We start from the raw sequence: 22,467 nt of genomic DNA, 5'->3' as shown, positions 1-22,467 counted from the left end.
TGGGCGAATGGGCCAGGAAATGGCAAATGGAATTTAATGTTGGCAAGTGCGAGGTGGTCCACTTTGGTAGGAATAATGGTAGGAAGGATTATCACTTACGTGGCGAAAAACTGCAGCAGGCGACAGTGCAGAGGGATCTTGGGGTCCTTGTGCATGAGTCGCAAAAACCCAGCTTGCAGGTGCAGCAGGTGATCAGGAAGGCGAATGGGATGCTGGCCTTCATAGCGAGGGGGATTGAATATAAAAGTAGGAAGGTCTTGCTGCGGCTGTATAGGGCATTGGTGAGGCCGCAGCTGGAGTACTGCGTGCAGTTTTGGGCGCCGTACTTACGCAAGGATATTTTGGCCTTGGAGGGAGTGCAGAGGAGGTTTACTAGGCTGATGCCGGAGTTGAGGGGGTTGAGCTATGAGGAGAGGCTGAATAAACTAGGCTTGTACTCGTTAGCGTTTAGAAGAATGAGGGGAGAGCTCATTGAGACGTATAAGATGATGAATGGGATGGATAGGATAGAGGTGGAGAGACTCTTCCCGCTCAGAAAGGACAGTAGGACTAGGGGGCACAGCCTCAAGATAAAGGGGGGGCGGTTTAGAACGGAGTTGAGGAAGAACTTCTTCACTCAAAGGGTGGTGAATCTCTGGAATTCTCTGCCCATTGAAGTGGTGGAGGCTACCTCGCTAAATATTTTTAAGACGCGGGTTGATGGGCTTTTGATAGTCAAGGGGATTAAGGGTTATGGGGAGAGGGCGGGAATGTGGAACTGAGCCACGACAGATCAGCCATGATCTTATTGAATGGCGGGGCAGGCTCGAGGGGCTAGATGGCCTACTCCTGCTCCTATTTCTTATGTTCTTATGTTCTTAAAATGCATTACCTCACTTTTGTCCAGATTAAACTCCATCTGCGATCTCTCTGCCCAAGTCTCCAACTGATCTATATCCTGCTGTAATCTGATAGTCCTCATCACTATCTGCTGATCCACCAACCTTTGTGTTGTTCACAAACTTACTAATCAATCCAATTACATTTTCCTATAAATTTATGTATGTATGTGTGTATACAGCAAAGGTCCCAGCACTGATCCCTGAGGAACACTACTTGTCACAGACCTCCATTCAGAAACATGCCCTTCCACTGCTACCCTCTGTCATCTTTGACCAAGCCAGTTTTGTATCCACCCCTGATCCCAGGTGACTTCACCTTCTGCACCAGTCTGCCATGAGGGGCCTTGTCAAAGGCCTTAATGAAGTCCATTTAGATACATCCACTGCCCTACCCTCATCAATCATCTTTGCCATTTCCTCAAAACTTGATCAAGTTCGTGAGACATGACCTTCCCTTCACAAAGCCATGTTACCTCTCACTAATACGTCCGCTTATTTCCAAGTGAGAATAAATCCTGTCCAATAATTCCCTACCATTAATGTAAGGCTCACCGGCCTGTAATTACCTGGATTATTCTTGCTACCCTTCTTAAACAAAGGAACAACATTGGCTATTCTCCAGTCCTCTGGGACCTGTAGCCAGTGAGGATACAAAGATTTTTCTCAAGGCCCCAGCAATTTCCTCCCTTGCCTCGCTCTCAGTATTCTGGGGTACACCCCATCAGGCCCTGGGGACTTGACTACCTTTTAATGTTTCTCAAGTACCCCAATACCTTCTCTCTTTTTGATCTCAACGTGACTCAAACTATCGACACATCCTTTCCCAGACTCCTCATCCACCAAGTCCTTCTCTTTGGTGACTGCTGATGCAAAGTACTCATTTATTACCTAGTCCATTTCCTCTGGCTCCATGCATAGATTCCCTCCCTTGTCCTTGAGTGGGCCAACCCTCTCTCAGGCTACCCTCTTGCTCTTATATATGTCTAAAAAGCCTTGGGATTTTCCATAATCCTGCTGGCCAATGCTTTTTCATGACCCCTTTTTAGTTCTCCTTATTCCTTGCTTAAGTTTCGATCCCAGGTCACTGAAGCAGCAGTGCTAACCACTGTGTGCTACTGTGCTGCTGTTGGCTAATGCACTGATCATGTTTGCTTACTGGGAACTAGTTAGTTTTCAGCATGTATTTATTCTGCACGCTCAGCAAAAGGAGCTTGGAAGCCGAGACTGAGGTTGAAAGTGAGCCTTCCCAAATTGATTTGTTTTAGTTTTCTCATCAAGTTTTAGTCCTTTTAAGGCTTTGTAACCAGCTCCTTCTCTTTGATATTTCTGACTCCCAATTCAGTTAACTGTTACAGGTCTGTTGTTGCTGACCCCAGATATACTACCACTGTTCCTTTTTTTTGTATGTTCCCTGACTCAGTAACAACACCTGATCAAGATGCACATGTCCTCGCACTGCTTCCTTGACAGACTGGGTCAAGAAGCATTCATGTACTACATCTATCAACTCTGACTTCAAACCACTTGGGGTTTTCCTGTTCATTTGGGCTTGATTGAAGTTTTTCATTAACTTTCCTGTTTTCACAGAACCACCTTATCTCTACATTAGAGAAAATTAAATTCATTCATATGGACCAGATGTCCCATCACATAATTGCTTATGTTAGCTTGGATACTCCTTTTTAAAGAAGAGGTCACCTTTCGGTCTTTGGGATTTTGTTTTGTTCTGTCGATTATTATTGATTTTCTTTTACAATTGGTATTTTATTCCATGGTCATAGTCACCTCTAATATTTAAATAGCTAAATGTTTGAGAGTTTAGACTAACTGGCATGGTACATGTCATTCTTACAAATGTGACACTTTTCAATATTTTGATTGACTTATGCAATATGAAGGAAACAGTTAAGCTGGGTTCAGTAAAACTCTTGTGATTTTGTGTAAGTTTGCTTCCCCAGCCCCTCCACCACTCCCACATCTGTGACCCAAGAGGGTAGGATGGGAAGACTAAGACAGTAAGACATAGCTGAATGGCTAACCTCTGCTCCTATCAAGTCTGCTCTGCTATTTTAATGAGATCATGACTGATCTGATTTGATGATGCTCGACTCCACTTTCCAGCCTTAAAAGTCTGTCTATCTCAGCATTGAACATACTTAACCAGCCAGCCTCAACAGTCTCCTACGGTCGAGAATTCCATTGATTCACTACTATCATCTCTGTCTTAAATGGGTGACCCCCCACTTACTCTGAAATTGAGACTGTTCTCCGTTCGATGCCAGTGACACTCGAAGTTATGTTAGCGTGTCGAGAGTTGACACAAGCTCAGATTTTTCTTTCCATTTCCCTAGGAGAGAGATCTTTATTCTGTTTCGTGTCTCCTTTGGTACAGCTGAGATTGGGAACATTCTGCTTTGAAAATTGTGAACAGCAAAATCACCTGAAATATGAACTTCTTGTGACACTTGAGTTGCAAACATTTATTGATGACTTTTTTCTCTCTCCAGTGGTGTAAATTCCACCACCACCCCTGCCTCTAACATGGGGAAAAATTTCTATTTGAATCAGTGTTCCAAATGGCATTCTGATTTTCGTACTCTTAATTCAATTGAATTTCTCAAGTCCTTGAAATGCACTCCAAATGGGGCATTTCACAGCCTAAGTACTTATGTGATGAGCCTTGATGACTTTTCAAGGTAGCATTGTGCTAAATGGACAAAAGATCTTCAACCGGATCTCTTCTGTTATTATGAAATAAATATGTAAAATGCTGGAAACACTCAGCAGACCAGACAGCATTTGTGGAGGGTTCACATGCATTCCCTTGTATTTTTATTCAATTTTTCAGCATCCATTTTTTTTGTGTTTTATTACGTGTTGTTGGTACACTGGTCATCCGTTCTCATCCAAGGGTAATAGAGGGTTAACACTGCTGCCTCTCAGTGCCAGTGACCTGCATTCAGTTCCCAGCTTGGGTCACTGTCTGTGCAGAATCTGCATGTTCTCCCTGTGTCTGCATGGGTTTCCTCCAGGTGCTCCACCCACAGTCCAAAGATGTGTGGGTTAGGTGCATTGACCATGCTAAATTGCCCCTTCATATCCCAAGTTGTGTAGGTTAAGGGGATTAATAGGGTAAATCCTTGGATTACGGAGATAGAGTCTGGGTGGGATTGTTGTCGGTGCCGGCTCAATGAGCCGAATGGTCTCCTTCTGCTCTGCATGGATTCTGTAATTCTGTGATACTTGATCAAATGATGCCTTGATGCAGTAACCCTCACCTCTGGAGTTCAGCTCTTTTGTCTATATCTGAACCATGGCTGTAATGATGTCAAGACTGGCGGAACCCAAACTGAGCATCCATGAATAGGTTGTTGCTGAGTAAGTGCTGCTTGATAGCACACTTGATGACCCCTTCCATCACTGTACTGTGTGCAGTCTGTGTCCTGTCACTTGTATGCCTGCTTACACCCAGGCAGAATTGAATTTAAGGGGCATTTGATTCTAAATATTAGAAACCTGCTCTTGTTCAGGTCCTGCAAGCAAGACTGGGACATTTAATAATTTTGTTTTCTTGATTTAATATGGTTGCTATTACTGTTCGCAGTTCTAATGCACAGTTGCTGCTTCAAAAAGATTGAAGTCCACAAGGAGAGTGCCATTACTTACAGTATTCTGTCCATAACATTTCCTTACAATTATTCCTGACAGTGAAGGATGATGTGCTGCTTGGGAATTTGGGCAGTGCAAGTGTTGTTGTAATGTTTAGTGCTCTTGAGGAATCTTCTGTCACTCCAAGAATATTTTTTTTTGTTGAGATAACTGAGTTGGTTATTTTCATTTCAAAGATAATTTCAACACGAAATGGATGAGATTACTTCTTAGCACTATTTGCATATTTTAAAAAAAATTCAAAGTTGGGCAAGTACTTCTATTTTTGGGATATCTTTCTTTTTGATTAGAATTTGCATGTTTTTGTTTGGTCGTGAATATATTTGCAACATTGTGAACTTCTCCTGTCCCTAAATGTTCTCTTCTTGAATTTTGGGAACGGTTCTTTGGCTTTTGGCTTTCGAGGGCTCCCTTCTCACAAGGCTCTAGAGAATGAGCCTGGGTTTAAATCTGCAGAAATAAGTTAACATAAGGACCGAGATTCCATGTTGTTGTCTAATCAGAAATTTGAGTTGTCAGCCAAATGAGCTTCATTGACATCTTAGTGTTTACTACAGTGTGTGGGATAAATAACATCTTTTCAACTCAATTGGTTTATAATGTGGATAAATGTAAGGTTATCTACTTTGGTAGCAATAATAGGTAAACAGATTATTACTTGGTGAAAATTGAGAGGTGGATACTTGAGATCTTGGAGTGCTTGTGCATCAGTCACTGAAAGTAAGTGCGCAGTACAGCAGGCAGTAAAGAAGTCAAATAGTATATTGACCTTGATAGCAAGAGGATTTGAATATAGGGATTGGGATGTTTTTGCTGCAATTGCATAGGACATTGGTGAGGCCACACCTGGAATATTGTTTGCAGTTTTGGTATCCTTAGCTGAGGATGCATGTTCTTGCTATAGAGGGAGTAAAGTGAATATAGAACATTACAGCGCAGTATAGGCCCTTCAGCCCTCTGCGCCGACCAGTGAAACCAATCTGACGCCTATCTAACCTACACTATTCCAATATCATCCATATGTTTATCCAATGACCATTTAAATATCCTTAATGTTGGCGAGTCCACTACTGTTGCAGGTGGGGCATTGCACGCCCTTATCTACTTCTGACATCATCTGTCCTATATCTATCACCCCTCAGTTTAAAGCGATGTCCCCTCATGCTAGCCATCACCATCCGAGGAAAAAGGCTCTCATTGTAGAACATAAGAACATAAGAAATAGGAGCAGGAGTAGGTCCACCCTATCTAATCCTCTGATCACCTTGTATGCCTCTAAGTCACATCTTAACACTCTTTTCTCTCTAATGAAAACAGCCTCAATCCCTTAGCCTTTCCCATAAAACCTCCCCACCATACCAGGCAACATCCTGGTAAATCTCCTGTGCACCCTTTCCAGGTGTACCAGACTGATTCCTGGGATGGCAGGTCATTCATATGAGGAGAGACTAACTCAGTTAGGATTATATCCCCAGGAATTTAGAGTGAGAGGGGATCTTGTGGAAACTTATAAAATTCTAACAGGACTAGACAGGATAGATTCAGAAAGATTGTTCCCAATGGTGGAGGGAAGTCCAGAATTAGGAGTCATAGTTTGAGGATAAGGGGAATGTTTTAAAACTGAAATGAGAAATCTCTTCACCCAGAGAGTGGTGGATGTGTGGAATTCACAACCACAGAATGTAGTTGAGCCAAAACATAGAATATAGAACACAACAGCACAAACAGGCCCTTCGGCCCACAAGTTACACCAATCACATCTATACCTACCAAGCCATAGAACTATCTGTTACTCCCAATCCCATCAGATCCCGTTTACTCATCCAGAAGTCTTTTAAAAGAACCCAGTGAGTTCGCCTTTACCACCACCGACAGCAGCCGATTCCACTCACTCACCACCCTCAGTGAAAAACTTCCTCCTAACATCTCTGTACTTGCTTCCCAGCACCTTAAACCTGTGTCCTCTCGTAGCGACCATTTCAGCCCTGGCAAAAAGGGTGGATTCTCGGAGGCTATCTATACCTCTCAACATTTTATAAACCTCTATCAGGTCACCTCTCAACCTTCATCTCTCCAGGGAGAAGAGACCTAGCTCCCTCAACCTATCTTCATAAGGCATGTCTCCCAATCCAGGCATCATCTTTGTAAATCTCCTCTGCACCCTCTCAATAGCTTCCACATCCTTCCTGTAGTGAGGCGACCAGAACTGCACACAGTACTCCAAGTGGGGTCTGACAAGGGTCCTATAAAGTTTCAGCATTACCTCCCGACTCCTAAACTCAATCACTCGATTTAATGAAGGCCAGTACACCATACGCCGCCTTGACCACATCCTCCACCTGCAAGGCCGATTGTAGGAGTCCTATGGACCTGGACCCCAAGATTATTGTTCCTAGAGAGGCGGTGCTCGACAGACTGGAGGGACTGATTGTGGACAAGTCCCCAGGACCGGATGGAATGCATCTGAGGGTTCTGAAAGAAATGGCGGAGGTGATAGTGGATGCCTTGGTGGTTATTTTCCAAACGTCGCTGGATTCCGGGGAAGTGCCGGAAGATTGGAAAGTGGCTAATGTTACGCCGTTGTTTAAGAAGGGTGCCAGACAAAAGGCAGGGAATTATAGGCAGGTTAGTTTAACGTCTGTTGTAGGTAAAATGTTAGAATCCGTCATCAAGGAGGAAATAACGAGGCATCTTGAGGGGAATTGCTTGATAGAGCAGACGCAGCACGGTTTCGTTAAGGGGAAGTCGTGTCTGACAAATTTATTGGAGTTCTATGAGGATGTGTCTGGGGCGGTGGATAGAGGAGAGCCGGTGGATGTGGTCTTTCTTGATTTTCAGAAGGCGTTTGACAAGTTATTGCAGAAGGTAAGGGGGCATGGAGTTGGGGTAGGGTGTTAACGTGGATAGAGGATTGGTTGTCAAATAGGAGGCAGAGAATGGGGGTTAATGGGTGCTATTCGGATTGGCGGTTGGTGACTAGTCGAGTGCCCCAGGGGTCGGTGCTGGGGCCTTAGCTATTTACCATTTATATAGGTGATCTGGAGGAGGGAATCGAGTGTATGGTGTCGAAATTTGCTGATGACACCAAGATTGGTGGAACGGCAAATTGCGCGGAGGGTGTGGAGAGTCTGCAGAAGGATCTAGATAGGCTGGGCGAACGGGCCAGGAACTGGCAAATGGAATTTAATGTTGGCAAGTGTGAGGTGGTCCACTTTGGTAGGAATAATGGTAGGAAGGACTATTACTTACGGGGCGAAAAACTGCAGCAGGCAACAGTGCAGAGGGACCTCGGGGTCCTTGTGCATGAGTCGCAAAAACCCAGCCTGCAGGTGCAGCAGGTGGTCAGGAAGGCAAATGGGATGCTGGCCTTCATAGCGAGGGGGATTGAATATAAAAATAGGGAGGTCTTGCTGCAGCTGTATAGAACATAGAACATTACAGTGCAGAACAGGCCCTTTGGCCCACGATGTTGCGCCGACCAGTTTAAAAAAAAACAACAACAGTGACCCACTAACCTAAACCAATCCCTTTTCGTCCATAAACCTATCCACAGACAATCCCATAGGGCATTGGTGAGGCCGCAGCTGGAGTACTGTGTGCAGTTTTGGTCGCCGCACTTGTGCAAGGATATTTTGGCCTTGGAGGGAGTGCAGAGGAGGTTTACTAGGCTGATACCGGAGTTGAGGGGGTTGAGCTATGAGGAGAGGCTGAAAAAACTAGGCTTGTACTCATTAGAGTTTAGAAGAATGAGGGGAGATCTCATTGAGACGTATAAGATGATGAATGGGATGGATAGAATAGAGGTGGAGAGACTCTTCCCGCTCAGAAAGGACAGTAGGACTAGGGGGCACAGCCTCAAGCTAAAGAGGGGGAGGTTTAGAACGGAGTTGAGGAAGAACTTCTTCACTCAAAGGGTGGTGAATCTCTGGAATTCTCTGCCCGTTGAGGTGGTGGAGGCTGCCTCGCTAAATATTTTTAAGACGCGGGTTTTTGATAAGCGAGGGGATTAAGGGTTATGGGGAGAGGGCGGGAATGTGAAACTGACCCACGACAGATCAGCCATGATCTTATTGAATGGCGGGGCAGGCTCGAAGGGCGAGATGGCCTACTCCTGCTCCTATTTCTTATGTTCTTATCCTTCTGCTCTTCAACACAGCTAAGACTCCTACCCTTGATAGAACATAGAACACTACAGCACAAACAGGCCCTTCGGCCCACGAGTTGCGCCGATCACATCAATACCTACCAATCCATAGACCTATCTATAACCCCCAATCCCATTAAATCCCATATACTCATCCAGAAGTCTTTTAAAAGACCCCAGCGAGTTCGCCTCCACCACCACTGACGGCAGCCGATTCCATTCACTCACCACCCTCTGAGTGAAAAACTTACCCCTAACATCACTTCTGTACTTTCCTCCCCGCACCTTAAATCTGTGTCTTCTCGTAGCGACCATTTCAACCCGGGGAAATAACCTTTGAGAATCCACCCTATCTATTCCTCTCAACATTTTTTAAACCTCTATCAGGTCGCCTCTCAACCTTCGTCTCTCCAGTGAGAAGAGTCCCAGCTCCCTCAACCTATCTTCATAAGGCATGCCTCCCAATCCAGGCAACATCCTTGTAAATCTCCTCTGTACCCTTTCAATAGCTTCTACGTCCTTCCTATAGTGAGGCGACCAGAACTGCGCACAGTACTCCAAGTGAGGCCTGACAAGGGTCTTATAAAGTTGCAGCATTACCTCCCGATTCCTAAACTCAATCCCTCGATTAATGAAGGCCAGTACAGCATACGCCTTCTTGACCACATCCTCCACCTGCGAGGCCAATTTAAGAGTCCTGTGGACCCGGACCCCAAGATCCTCCTGCTCTTCAACACTGCTAAGACTCCTGCCCTTGATAGTGTACTCGTTCATCCCATTGGTCCTGCCAAAATGGACCACTACACATTTATCCGCGTTGAAGTCCATCTGCCACTTCTCCGCCCAGTCCTGCATCCTATTTATGTCCTGCTGCAACTTCTGACATCCTTCCAGACCATCCACAACACCACCGACCTTCGTGTCATCGGCGAACTTACTAACCCATCCCTCCACTTCCTCATCTAGGTCGTTTATGAAAATGACAAACAGCAAGGGTCCTAGAACAGATCCCTGGTGCACTCCACTGGTGATTGACCTCCATGCAGAAAAAGACCCATCCACAACCACTCTCTGCCTTCTGCAGGCAAGTCAGTTCTAGATTCACAAGGCCAAAGCCCCTTGGATCCCATGCCCTCTCACCTTCTCAAGAAGTCTTGCATGGGGGCCCTTATCAAATGCCTTACTGAAGTCCATGTACACCACGTCCACTGCTCTTCCTTCGTCAATGTGTTCAGTCACATTTTCGAAGAACTCAACTAGGCTCGTAAGGCACGGCCTGCCCTTGACAAAACCATGCTGACTATTTCTGATCATGCTAAACCTCGCCAAATGCTCATAAATCTTGTCCCTCAGAAGCCTCTCCATCAGCTTACCAACCACTGAGGTCAGACTCACCGGTCGGTAATTTCCCGGGCTATCTCTGTTCCCTTTCTTGAAAACAGGAACCACATCCGCAATCCTCCAATCCTCCGGAACCTCTCCCATCTCCATTGACGACGCAAAGATCATCGCCAGGGGCTCTGCAATCACCTCCCTCACCTCCCACAGTAACCTGGGGTACATCCCCATCTGCTCCCGGCGACTTATCTATTTTGATAGAATTCAAAAGTTCCAATACATCCTCTTCCTTAATATCCACATACTCAATCTTTTCCATTTGCTGCAAACCTGTAGCAAAATCTCCCAGATCAGTTTCCACCATGAATACTGAGGCAAAGTACTCATTAAGCACCTCTGCCATTTCTTCTGGTTCCACATAGACCTTTCCCCCTTCACCTTTTATAGGTCCTATCCCTTCTCTTCTCATCCTTTTACTTTTCACATATTTATAGAAGGCCTTGGGATTCTCCTTTTAATCTTACCCGCTAAGGCCTTCTCATGACCCCTTCTGGCTCTCCTAATTTCCCTTTTAAGCTCCTTTCTACAATCCTTATACTCCTCAAGATCCTTAACATCTCCTAGCTCCCTGAACCTTTTGTACACCTTCCTTTTCCTCCTGACTAGGTTCACCACAGCCTTCGTGCACCACGGTTCCCGCGACCTACCAAAACCTCCTTGTCTCATCGGAACGTTGTCGTGCAGAGCTCCAGACAAACATTCCTTGAATATCCGCCGCCTTCCTTCGGTACTTTTCTCCAAGAATGCCTCCTTCCAGTTTATTTGCCCAATTAACTTCCTGACGTCTTCGTATTTCCCTTTACTCCAGACAAACACCTTCCTAGCCTGCCTGATCCTATCTCATTCCAATGCAATTGTGAAGGAGATAGAATTATGATCACCATTCCCAAGATGCTCTCCTACCAAGAGATCCATCACCTGTCCTGGTTCATTCGCCAGTACCAGGTCAAGTACAGCCTCTCCTCTCGTAGGCTTATCCACGTACTGTGTCAGGAAACCTTCCTGAACACACCTAACAAACTCCGCCCCATCCAAACCCCTTACCCTTGGGACATTCCAATCGATGTTTGGGAAATTGAAGTCCCCCATCACGACAACCCTGTTATTACTACATCTCTCTAGAATCTGTTTCCCTATCTGCACCTCAACTTCCCTGTCACTATTGGGCGGCTTATAGAATACACCCAGCAAAGTCTTTGACCCCTTGCTGTTCCTAACTTCCACCCACAGAGACTCTGTAGATAGTCCTTCCACGGCATCCTCCTTCTCTGCAGCCATGACACTGTCCCTGATCAACAGTGCCACTCCACCACCTCTTTTGCCTCCCTCCCTGTCCTTCCTGAAGCATCTGAATCCTGGCATCTGAAGTACCCAGTCTTGTCCCTGAGACATCCAAGTCTCCGTAATGGCCACCACATCACGTTCCCAAGCAGCAATCCACGCCCTAAGCTCATCTACCTTATTTACTACACTCCTGGCGTTAAAATAGATACACTTCAGCCCCTCAGTCTGGGCATTTCCCTTCTCCACCCCCTGTCTAACCTCGCTCTCATACTGCCTGCAGTCCTTCCCTACCTGGGAGCTAACCTCCTCGGTCCCAGTCTCCCCATCACAATTCCCTCCCCCCATCCTTTCTATTTTAAAGTCCCCCCAGTAGCCTTAGCCAGTCTTCCCAACAAGATATTAGTCCCCCTGGATATTGATATTGTACTCCTTCCTCCCATTGGTCCTGCTAAAATGGACCACTACACGTTTATCCGCGTTGAAGTCCATCTACCACTTCTCCGCCCAGTCTTGCGTCCTATCTATGTCACGCTGCAACTTCTGACATCCCTCCAGACTATCCACAACACCACCAACCTTCGTATTGTTGGCGAACTTACTAACCCATCCCTCCACTTCCTCATCCAGGTCATTTATGAAAGTGACAAACAGCAAGGGTCCTAGAACAGATCCCTGGGGCACTCCACTGGTGACCAACCTGCATGCAGAAAAAGACCCATCCACAACCACTATCTGCCTTCTGCAGGCAAGTCAGTCCTGGATCCACAAGGCCAAAGCCCCTTGGATCCCATGCCCTCTCACCTTCTCAAGAAGTCTTGCATGGAGGACCTTATCACACACCTTGCTGAAGTCCATGTAAACCACATCCACTGCACTTCCTTCGTCAATGTGATCAGTCACGTTTTCAAAAACGTCTGATTTCAAGAAGAAATGACATATAGCTGTTGGGGCTAAAGGGATCAAAGGATATGGAAGGAAGGGGGATCAGGATATTGGATTTGAAGATCAGCTATGATCAAACCACTATAGTTGAAGCCAGGCTCAAACACAGATCCCTCAGAGCCCAGGGTCTAGGGCTTATCAAGCCTCCATCAGGGGAACAAGTGCAGGACAGAGAGAGCATGGAGCCCATGATGACTCCCCGTGACAGGCAGTGAACCCAGTGGTTGGGATCTGCTCAGGCCAAAGTCAAGAACTGTTCCTCCAGAGTCTCCAGCGGTCACCCTTTTCAGAATGCATGTATCACTGTGCCAAGCACATTGGGGTTTGAGCCCCTGCCTACCTGAATGCTGTTGAGATCCTGGAATTGACTGGCAATGCGTCCCCGGACAACAAAAGATGCGTATCAACACCACCGCCTCCAGCTTCCCACACCATGATGAGGAGCTCAACAAGCTGTTGAGAGAACATAAGAACATAAGAAATAGGAGCAGGAGTAGGCCATCCAGCCCTTCGAGCCTGCCCCGCCATTCAACAAGATCATGGCTGATCTGTCGCTGCTCAGTTCCACTTTCCTGCTTTCTCCCCATAACCCTTAATCCCCTCTCTTATCAAAAACCCATCAACCCGCGTCTTAAAAAACAGGACTCTGCCCTGGGGTTAAAATCCAGGTCAAAGGATATTTGACTTGATTTATTATTGTCACATGTATTAGCATAAGTGAAAGTATTGTTTCTTATGCATTATACAGACAAAGCATATTGTTCATGAAGAAAGAAATGAGGAGTGCAGAATGTAGTGTTACAATCATAGCTGGGGTGTAGAGGAATATTTAAGATATTGAATTGAAGCATTGTTAGAAAATTTAGAAGAGTTAGGATGAAGTTTGAGAAGCATAGAATTAGAAGGTATGCTAGGCACAGCTTGCAAGAAGTCACCTCACTCCAGCGCCATTTTGGTCATCTGAAAAGATCAGGGAAAAAGAGCAGAAATGAAGGAACTTGATTGGAGGAGCTGGAACAACAATCTGGGAGAGAATCTGTGATTTGGAGGAGCTGATCTTCACAGAATCTACCTCCTGCACTCACTGCCTCTCCAAAATACACAGGGGGTGACCTTGAATACGTTTTCCGTCTCGTTGTGTTTTCAGGGCTTTGTGATGATTCCAACGCAAATTTGCCTGTCGCCACCATGTATTTTGGACCCTGATTTTAATTGTGAAAAGATTTAGGAGTCTGTTTTGGAAATATCCAGTGAAATAACCACGTGAATCATTCACTCAGTGGTCCTGGATAAAATCTGGATATTTAGACTGGAGCATCTACATTTTTTAAAAAAAACACAACAACACAGCAGTTAAGAGTGAGTTTTGTCATGAGCAGTGGGAATGCTGAAGACTAGATAAAGTACATGCTTTCATTTTGAATAGATCTGCAGCTTTATTTTTATTCTGTGCCGCGAAATAGATTTTCCAGTTGGAATCTAGAATCAAAAGCCTTTTTGACACAAAAAAGTAAACATCGCATTCATTATTAGAAATAGCTTTCCGAACTGTATGTTCAAGTATGTAGCGACTAATATGATTCTTCTTTATGTAAGGCATGGATGGACATTCCACGTTGTTTAGACTGCTGGCGGATGTTGTGAGACTTTGGCCAAGCTGTTCTCCGACATTGAAAAATTGGGTTCTGTACTTGTAAGGAACGTGGGCTGGATTTCGGCTACCAAGGCAAGATTTGGTAAATTACCTGACTTGTTGGATCAGCCTCAGTAAAACATAGCTGATGGTTGAAAGCCATGCATTTCAGGGTGAGGGACAGTTGCTGTATGGAGTTAGGGCCTGTCAACCCCAGAAGCAGATTGTAGGTAGCCACTAGGGTGGGAAGTGCTGAGGTGGGCTGGTTATAAGCTCCGCTTGGTTCTCTGGGAATTTGTCCCCAGTTGTTTCAGAAGATTTTCAGTCCTCTGTCCCTTGCCCTCCTGCTCTATCTGTGCTGCTCAAGCCCTTGCACGCCCTCTTTGCTCTGTATAGCCAGTCTGTCCCCCTCTTGCCCCATCCAACCATTTAATTACATTTGGCAAATTTCTGTAACTAGACTTGAAAAATAAACTTCTAGTGAACTAGTCCAACTCTCACACCTGCACACTTGATATTGGGGAGGTGATGGTCTAGTGGTATTATCGCTAGACCATTAATCCAAAAACTCAGCTAATCATAGAAACCCTACAATGCAGAACGAGGCCATTTGGCACTGACCACAATCCCACCCAGGCCCCCCTCCCATATCCCCACACTTCTCTGCTAATTCCCCCTAACCTACATATCTTGGGAGACGAAGGGGCAATATTTTTTAGCATGGCCAATCAACCTAACCTGCACATCTTTGGACTGTGGTAGGAAACCGGAGGAAATCCACGCAGACGCGAGGAGAATGTGCAAACTCCACACAGACACTGACCCAAGCCAGGGATCGAACCTCGGTCCCTGGAGCTGTGAAGCAGCAGTGCTAACCACTGTGCTACCACAATGCAATCACAGTGCAACCACTGCCACTATGCAATGTTCTGGGGACTGGGTTCAAATCCCACCATAGCAGATGGTGGAATTTGAATTTGATAATAAAAAAACTGGAATTAAGAATCTACTGTTGATGATGAAACCATTGTTGATTGTGGAAAAGCCCATCTGGTTCATTGATGTCCTTTAGAAAAGGAAATCTGCCATCCTTATCTGGCCTGGCATGCATGTGACTCCGGAGCCACAGCAGTGTGATTCTCAACTGCCCACAGGCAACTAGGGATGGGCAACGCATGCTGGCCCAGCCAGTGATGCCCATGCCCCACCAGTTATTAATAATAACTGTGGGTGTAACTCCCACTCAGAAGATTAATTCAAAGCTTTTAAACCTCAAATGGTTGATCTTTCATAAAAATGAACAAATGTCGATTCAGATCTTGTATCGGACAGCTAATCCTTTAATAGACTTTTCAAATTGTCAATCAAACTGTGAACTCAGAACCCCCTGCTGAGATGATTCAGCCAAGCATTCATAATGATATCATGGCCCTTGGGGAAATGTCAGCAAAGAGCCCTATTGAAACTGCATGACCAGATGCAATTTTTTTTTCTAGCCCATGCCTGTTAATCAAAGCATTCAACAGATGGTTTCTTTTCAGCTTTCATTTGACTGTAGCCTCTTTTTGATGTTTTGTAGAATGAATCATTTATTAAAAACAACTTCGACCTTGACAGTTATCTACCCTTCGCAAGTGGTTACTTCTACTTCATCAATTTGTGACTCGCACACTGCAGATTAAAGCCAAAATGTGGTGGTCTCTTGTGTGAATCACACTCTGCCCCCTTTCCCCTGTCAGTAAAAATAAGTTTTGGAAACGGAGTTGGACTTCCACATCGTGGTCCTGTTCACTATTTTTCAAGGTCTGCTGGAAAAACTGGCCCTTGTATTTCGTGCTGTACAAGGTTTCTTGAAAGAAACTTTCTCTAATGTGTAGGTCAGCTGACAGCATTGCACTGTTGTCAATACAGATAAATAGTCACTTCTTGCTTGGGGGAACGCTGCAATCTCACAGTACAAGTGCATCAATCATTAAAAGTCCTGCTGCAGATTAATAAGACAATTTTCAAAAAGGAGCAAACAACACCAAACTTCGTTTCTAGAACAATTTCATAAGCAAATTTTGCTAAACTTGTATTGAACCTTGGTTAGGCTCTATTGAAGAGTGCCGTGTGCAGTTCTGGTCGTCATATCTGGAAAAAAGGATATCGAGGCATGGTTGAGGACAGTGGAGAGAAATTTACAAGGATACAACCATAAATGCATGGGTACAAATATCAGGAAAGGATTTACAGGCTAGGTCTGTTGGGAAGAGGCTGAGGGGAGGCTTAATGGACATGTTTAAAATTTATAAAAGTTTTTGACAGAGCGGATGCAGAGAAAATGTTTCTCTGTGTGAGGAAGAGCATGACTGGAGGTCATTAATATAAAATAGTCACCAAGAAATCCATTAGGGAATTCAGAAGAAACTACTTTACCTGAAGTGTGGTTAGAATCATAGAATCCCTACAGTGCAAGAGAAGACAATTTGGCCCATCAAGCCTACACTGACCACAATGTCACCCAGGCCCTATTCCCGTAACCCTCATTTACCCTGTTAATCCCCCTGACACAGGATGGCACAGTGGTTAGCACTGCTGTCTCACAGCTCCAGGGACCTGGTTTCGATTCCTGGCTCGGGTCACTGCCTGTGTGGAGTTTGCACATTTTCCTTGCGTGGGTTTCCTCCGGGTGCTCCAGTTTCCTCCCACAGTCCAAAGATGTGTGGGTTGGGTTGATTGGCTGTACTAAAATTGCCCATTAGTATCCTGGGATGCGTAAATTAGAGGGATTAATGGTTAAAATACGTAGGGATATGGGGATAGGGCCTGGGTGGGATTGTGGTTGGTGCAGACTCTATGGGTTGAAGGAACTCTTTCTGCACAGTAGGGTTCTATGATTCTATGAATTCTGCCGCAGGTCACTGTTTTGAGTGGAGTTCGCACTTTCTCCCCATGTCTGCGTGCATTTCTTCTGGCTGCCCGGGTTTCCTCCCACAGTCCAAAGATGTGCAGGTTAGGTGAATTGGTCGTGATAAATTCTCCCTCAGTGCACCTGAACAGGCACCAGAGTATGGCCTAGGGGATATTCACAGTAACTTATTTGCAGTCTTAATGTAAGCCTACTTGTGACACAAACAAATTTTAACACTAGGGTCAATTTAGCTTGGGCAGTCACTGTGCAGCCCTGAATGTAGAACGTCACCAGTGGGTATGGTTGAATCATAGTATAGATATATTTAAGTGAAAACTAGACAAGTATATGACATAAAACAGAAGAGATAGTTCGTATTAGATTGAAAAAAAATGGCAAGATACTTGAGTTGAGCATAAACTGGTTAGGCAGATGTTTAGGAAAGCTGACCTGGACCATGTAATGAAGGTTTTTATTTAACATGTCTCCCACATCTAGGTATTAAACTCAGTCTCATTCTAGCACAAAACTAGTTGCAAATTCCATGTTTTTTGACTCGAATGGGAGAAAGCAATGTGTATGTCACACCCACATGTTTCACTATCATGGCATTGTACGGCCAGTCTGAGTGTTGCCTTCAGGTGAAAAGCGCAGACACTAATATCCCAGTCTCCATTTTAAGCACATGCTTTCTTATCTCTATTATATTGTCCACATTTTACAGTGACCCGTATTAACTTGTCACAATGTCATTATGCCCTCCTGCCAGTAACAGGAAATGCTTGTAAACGTAAGGGCCCAGTAATGGATGGAAAAAAAAATAAAGGCAAGTTCTTGGCAGCTGCCTCTATTTGTGCGGTTAATGGGAGCGGTGGGGGAAGGCTTGTTGAGAAAGCAATATATTGTGACTTAGGAATAGTCACAAATTGCTGAATGAACTGTGCTGCTCTGCTGTTTGCCTCGCACATGAGAACTCGCTAACAGCTTCCCCGCGAGTGTTAAGAACTTGTTGGATTTTGTCCATGTATGTCTATATGAATGAATCCTACTACATTCGTTTAGAGCTGGTTTTTTTTTTGACATGAGGACAATGGATGGGGTGATTTGTGGCCCTGACATGAAAGCCAACCTTGGTGGCACAGAGAGAACAATTGAAACGGTCGCAGCTAGTATTTTTAAATTAAAAAAACTTTTCTCTTGTCTTCCTCTCTCTTTCATTTTTCCCCCTCACACTCTCTCTGCTCCTCCTTACCCTTCCTTTCCTTCCCCCCCCTTCCTCGTCTTGTGTTTCTTCATGTGTGATTTGACTCCAATTCACCCCATTTCTTTCTCTGTCGGTTACGTTTCTTCTTTATCGTTTCTTCATCTTAATTGGGTCCTAAAATCTACCTCAACCAAGGTCCTCAATGCTCCAGGGTCCCTGTTATCAAGTCACATCGTCATTAAAAATAAAGTAACCTGGAGGGTGAGGGATTAAAATATTCACAGCAAATTCGATCATCTGGTAGTTGTGAGTTAGAGGTTGATGAGTGTGCAGTTGAAGAATGCCAAATTGCTTTCTGAGTCAGAAGTTGTTCATTCATTTAATGTTAAGATGAGATTGATTGTTTGGTCCTTGCATGAAGATTTATATCCTCAAATGAACAAGGTTTTTTTAAAAAAGCCAATGATGCAATTTTGACATTTGGGTGAAATCCACTCCAGGGGTTTGTTTGTGGAGTTTGACTTGTTTCCAATCCTCATTTTGCTCTAGATGCTGCTTCAATAAATACAAGGCAGATTTACTTTTAAAAATAATATTTCACTGTTATATTGTTGCAGTTCAGTGCACAGACCAAATGGAATTGTAGACTTTAGATAGATATATTTGTAGCAAATATAATTTGTGCTACTTGCTGAAATTGTTCATACGGAAAACGGCACAGAACTAAATTATTTCTTTCTTATTGCCAGAGCAAATGTGCATATGTATATACATTAAATGAGTTCTGTAAATTGATTGTATATTTGACTCACTTTCCTACCAATTTACAGCAACATTGCTTTTGTCCAATTGATAGTTTTTCAAAGGAAGATTCTGTAATTTGACCAAACCATAATCTGTTTTCGTAATTGGAAGTTAACCAGCACAAATTTGAACTGGGGTATTAATGAAATCCAGAACTTGCAAAGACTTCTACACATTTTAACAGCAATATAAGTGGCAAGCATCATGGTGTTGACTAAGGACAGAATGCACACTGGTTTTGGCCATCAAGTGTGAGCAGTCATATTCACTATTGCACCTAAGAGTGGACTGGAGCTCTTAAGATATCTTCTCTCTGAGCATGTGGTCATTATGTGGAGATGCCAGCGTTGGACTGGGGTAAACAGTAAGAAATCTCACAACACCAGGTTAAAGTCCGACCAATTTATTTGATAGTAAACTCACAAGCTTTCGGTGTTTGCCCCTTCGTCAAGTGAATGGAGAGTTCTGGCCTCAGACAGAGCATATAACAGCACAGACAGTTTACAGATTACTGATTAGAATGTGAGTCTTTACAACTAACCTGCTATTCAAGTCTTAAAGATGCAGACAATGTGAGTGGAAAGCCTTTCCACTCACATTGTCTGCATCTCTAAGACTTGAATAGCAGGTTAGTTGTAAAGACTCACATTCTAATCAGTAACCTGTAAACTGTCTGTGCTATTATATGCTCTGTCTGAGGCCAGAACACTCCATTCACTTGACGAAGGGGCAAACACCGAAAGCTTGTGAGTTTACTATCAAATAAATTGGTTGGACTTTAACCTGGTGTTGTGAGATTTCTTACATGTGGTCATTACCATTGAACCTGCCAACTTTCCAACTGGCAGGCAAGGATCCCATTTTAGTATTTATTTACATTTTTATATTGAACTAATGGGAAGATGTGGCCTATTTCATCTCTTGTTGGGTGTGACTAATCATCACCTGTGGGCCTCTGTGAAATAAGGATAGCGAAGCTCTGGAAAAGGTTGTGAAAATATGTTCAAACGTTCATCTAATGCCACCCAATTGTGCCTCCAGAAAGAATGTTAACAGCAGAATCCATTGGCTCATTTTGATCCCTATCAACAGTAGTTTGAATTGTTAATTGTTATTGATGATTATAATTAGACAATTAACAGCTGCCATGCATTGGAATATCCACATTTTACTGTACTCTTACCCTGTCCAGACCGTTGTACTCCAGTTCAGTATTAAGTCACTGTTTGCTGACAAATGATATTAATCAGGCGTGTACTCATGCTGTTCTAAAGTTGATTTGATTTAAATGCACAATGTGGGTTTAGCATATTTTTGTTTTGCTGACTGTGAACATAGCTGTTGTTAGCAATTGTTTTTATTCTTGCTTTGAAATTAGAGTGAAGATGATGGATATGCATCGGGAAACAAAGTGGAGCAGCGGCCTGGAGAGTTTAAGTATGTTACATGAGCTAACACCTCTCTCTTTCTTCATGTGAAAGCTACTTGATCTCTTAGATTGCATATTAGTGAAAATCAATGTTGGATGAACTTTTTAAGACGTTGAATTTTTGTGGCTTTTTTTTTTCTTGGCTTGTGGGTATAACCAGATCTGGAAAGCATCCGGAATTTAAATTCAGAATGACTTTGTTCACTGTTGTTGCCAAGTGGTCAAAATTCAAATCTGATAAAATAAATGAATAATGAAACATCTGTCCTGAAGGCAGTTGGAAACTGGATCCTTCACTCTGTCTTTGTACCGAGATTAATTAGTTGTAGGGTAGTTCTTTTTTTTTTAAAGGCATGAAATACTTTTGAGCATCAGTTTTTGTATTTATTCTAAGCAGTTCATTTTCCAAGTTGATTCTTTTAGTTGTCTATTATAGTATTAGTTTTAGCTTTAACAATGAAAATAGAATAAATATGAAGAATGTTGCACTGTTAAAAGATGTATTGAATTCGTAGAGGTCAGCAAAACAATCTTTGGGGCAGACAGAGTTCTCCAATGTTGTCGCCGCCTCCTCCTCCACCGAGAATGGAGAATTTGGTGCTCAGTCCAATCTCCCATTCACAGCAGCGGGACCGGAGAATATCAGCCACAAGCCAGGACTTCAATTGCTTTCATCCTCTCGTCCTGATTTTAATAAAACTTCTCTGTAATTAACTTGCTTCATATTTCATAGTATCATGTGAATACATTTGCCAAATACTCTATGACTCTATATTTGATATAGAAGCCTATTTCATCAAGTCCCAAATGATGGCATGATGCTCAGATGAGGGGTATGTCAGTAATCTATTTTAGCGTCCAACAGCAGTCCAAAAAAAGGATAGAGAAGTGAATCATGGAATAAAGACAACAAATACTGGAAATATTTAATGCTATTGCAGGACAAGCCACAAAACCGTCTAATTTTGCAGTTCCATTAATCTATTAATAGTTTTTGGACTGCAAGATATACAGTGATATGTGCCAAGGCTTGGTGGCAGGATTACCACTGTTTTTAAATGTATATTTAATGACTTAGATTTGGGTATACTCAATCCATTTTCAAAGTTTGCAGATGACACTGAAGTATTGTACATAAGAACATAAGGACGTAAGAAATAGGAGCAGGAGTAGGCCATCTAGCCCCTCGAGCCTGCCTCGCCATTCAATAAGATCATGGCTGATCTGTCGTGGCTCAGTTCCACATTCCCGCCCTCTCCCCATAACCCTTAATCCCCTCGCCTATCAAAAACCTGTCAACCCGCGTCTTAAAAATATTGAGCGAGGCAGCCTCCACCACTTCAACGGGCAGAGAATTCCAGAGATTCACCACCCTTTGAGTGAAGAAGTTCCTCCTCAACTCCGTTCTAAACCGCCCCCCCCTTTATCCTGAGGCTGTGCCCTCTAGTCCTGCTGTCCTTTCTGAGCGGGAAGAGCCTCTCCACCTCTATCCTATCCATCCCATTCAACATCTTATACGTCTCAATGAGATCTCCCCTCATTCTTCTAAACTCTAAGGAGTACAAGCCTAGTTTATTCAGCCTCTCCTCATAGTTCAACCCCCTCAACTCCGGCATCAGCCTAGTAAACCTCCTCTGCACTCCCTCCGAGGCCAAAACATCCTTGCGTAAGTGCGGCGACCAAAACTGCACACCGTACTCCAGCTGCAGCCTCACCAGTGCCCTGTACAGCTGCAGCAAGACCTCCCTACTTTTATATTCAATCCCCCTCGCTATGAAGGCCAGCATCCCATTCGCTTTCCTGACCACCTGCTGCACCTGCAGGCTGGGTTTTTGCGACTCATGCACAAGGACCCTGAGGTCCCTCTGCACCGTCGCATGCTGTGAGGAGCATAGTGATCAACTTCAAGAGGATATGGGCTGGTGAAATGGATCGAAGAATGGAATATTAAGTTTAATGCAGAGAAGTGTAAAGTGAGTTGGCAGGAGAATACTATTCTAAAAGGGGTTCAGGAACAGGGAGATCTAAGTTGTAGGACAGGTTGAGAAAGTGGGTTTAAAAAAAAGCATATGGTTTCCTGGGCTTTATAAATGGAGTAAGAAGTCTCACAACACCAGATTAAAGTCCATCAGGTTTATTTGGTAGCATGTGTTGGACTTTAACCTGGTTATGTGAGACTTCTTACT

The 22,467-nt window shown here is 44.0% G+C and overlaps 1 protein-coding gene across 5 annotated transcripts in view; it reads left to right on the top strand.

The window, feature by feature from the left end:
- The window catches only part of ctbp1 (C-terminal binding protein 1), a 324,438-nt gene that overhangs the window by 122,886 nt on the left and 179,085 nt on the right, over positions 1–22,467 (top strand). For 3 of the 5 annotated variants that reach the window (XM_080199791.1, XM_080199659.1, XM_080199723.1), the window contains one exon: positions 20,231–20,289. The exons of 1 other annotated variant lie outside the window; for it this stretch is intronic. In XM_080199791.1, coding sequence (XP_080055917.1) covers positions 20,238–20,289 — 52 coding nt within the window. In that variant the 5' untranslated portion in view covers positions 20,231–20,237. Of the gene's footprint in view, positions 1–20,230; positions 20,290–22,467 lie in introns of those variants that run through there. One more of the 5 variants, XM_080200106.1, reaches the window with a different exon arrangement.

Source organism: Carcharhinus amblyrhynchos, chromosome 1 (assembly GCF_965287045.1).
Source record: "Carcharhinus amblyrhynchos chromosome 1, sCarAmb.v2.hapA, whole genome shotgun sequence".
NCBI classification, from domain to species: Eukaryota; Metazoa; Chordata; class Chondrichthyes; order Carcharhiniformes; family Carcharhinidae; genus Carcharhinus; species Carcharhinus amblyrhynchos.
This window is presented reverse-complemented; position numbering and strand designations above follow the sequence as displayed.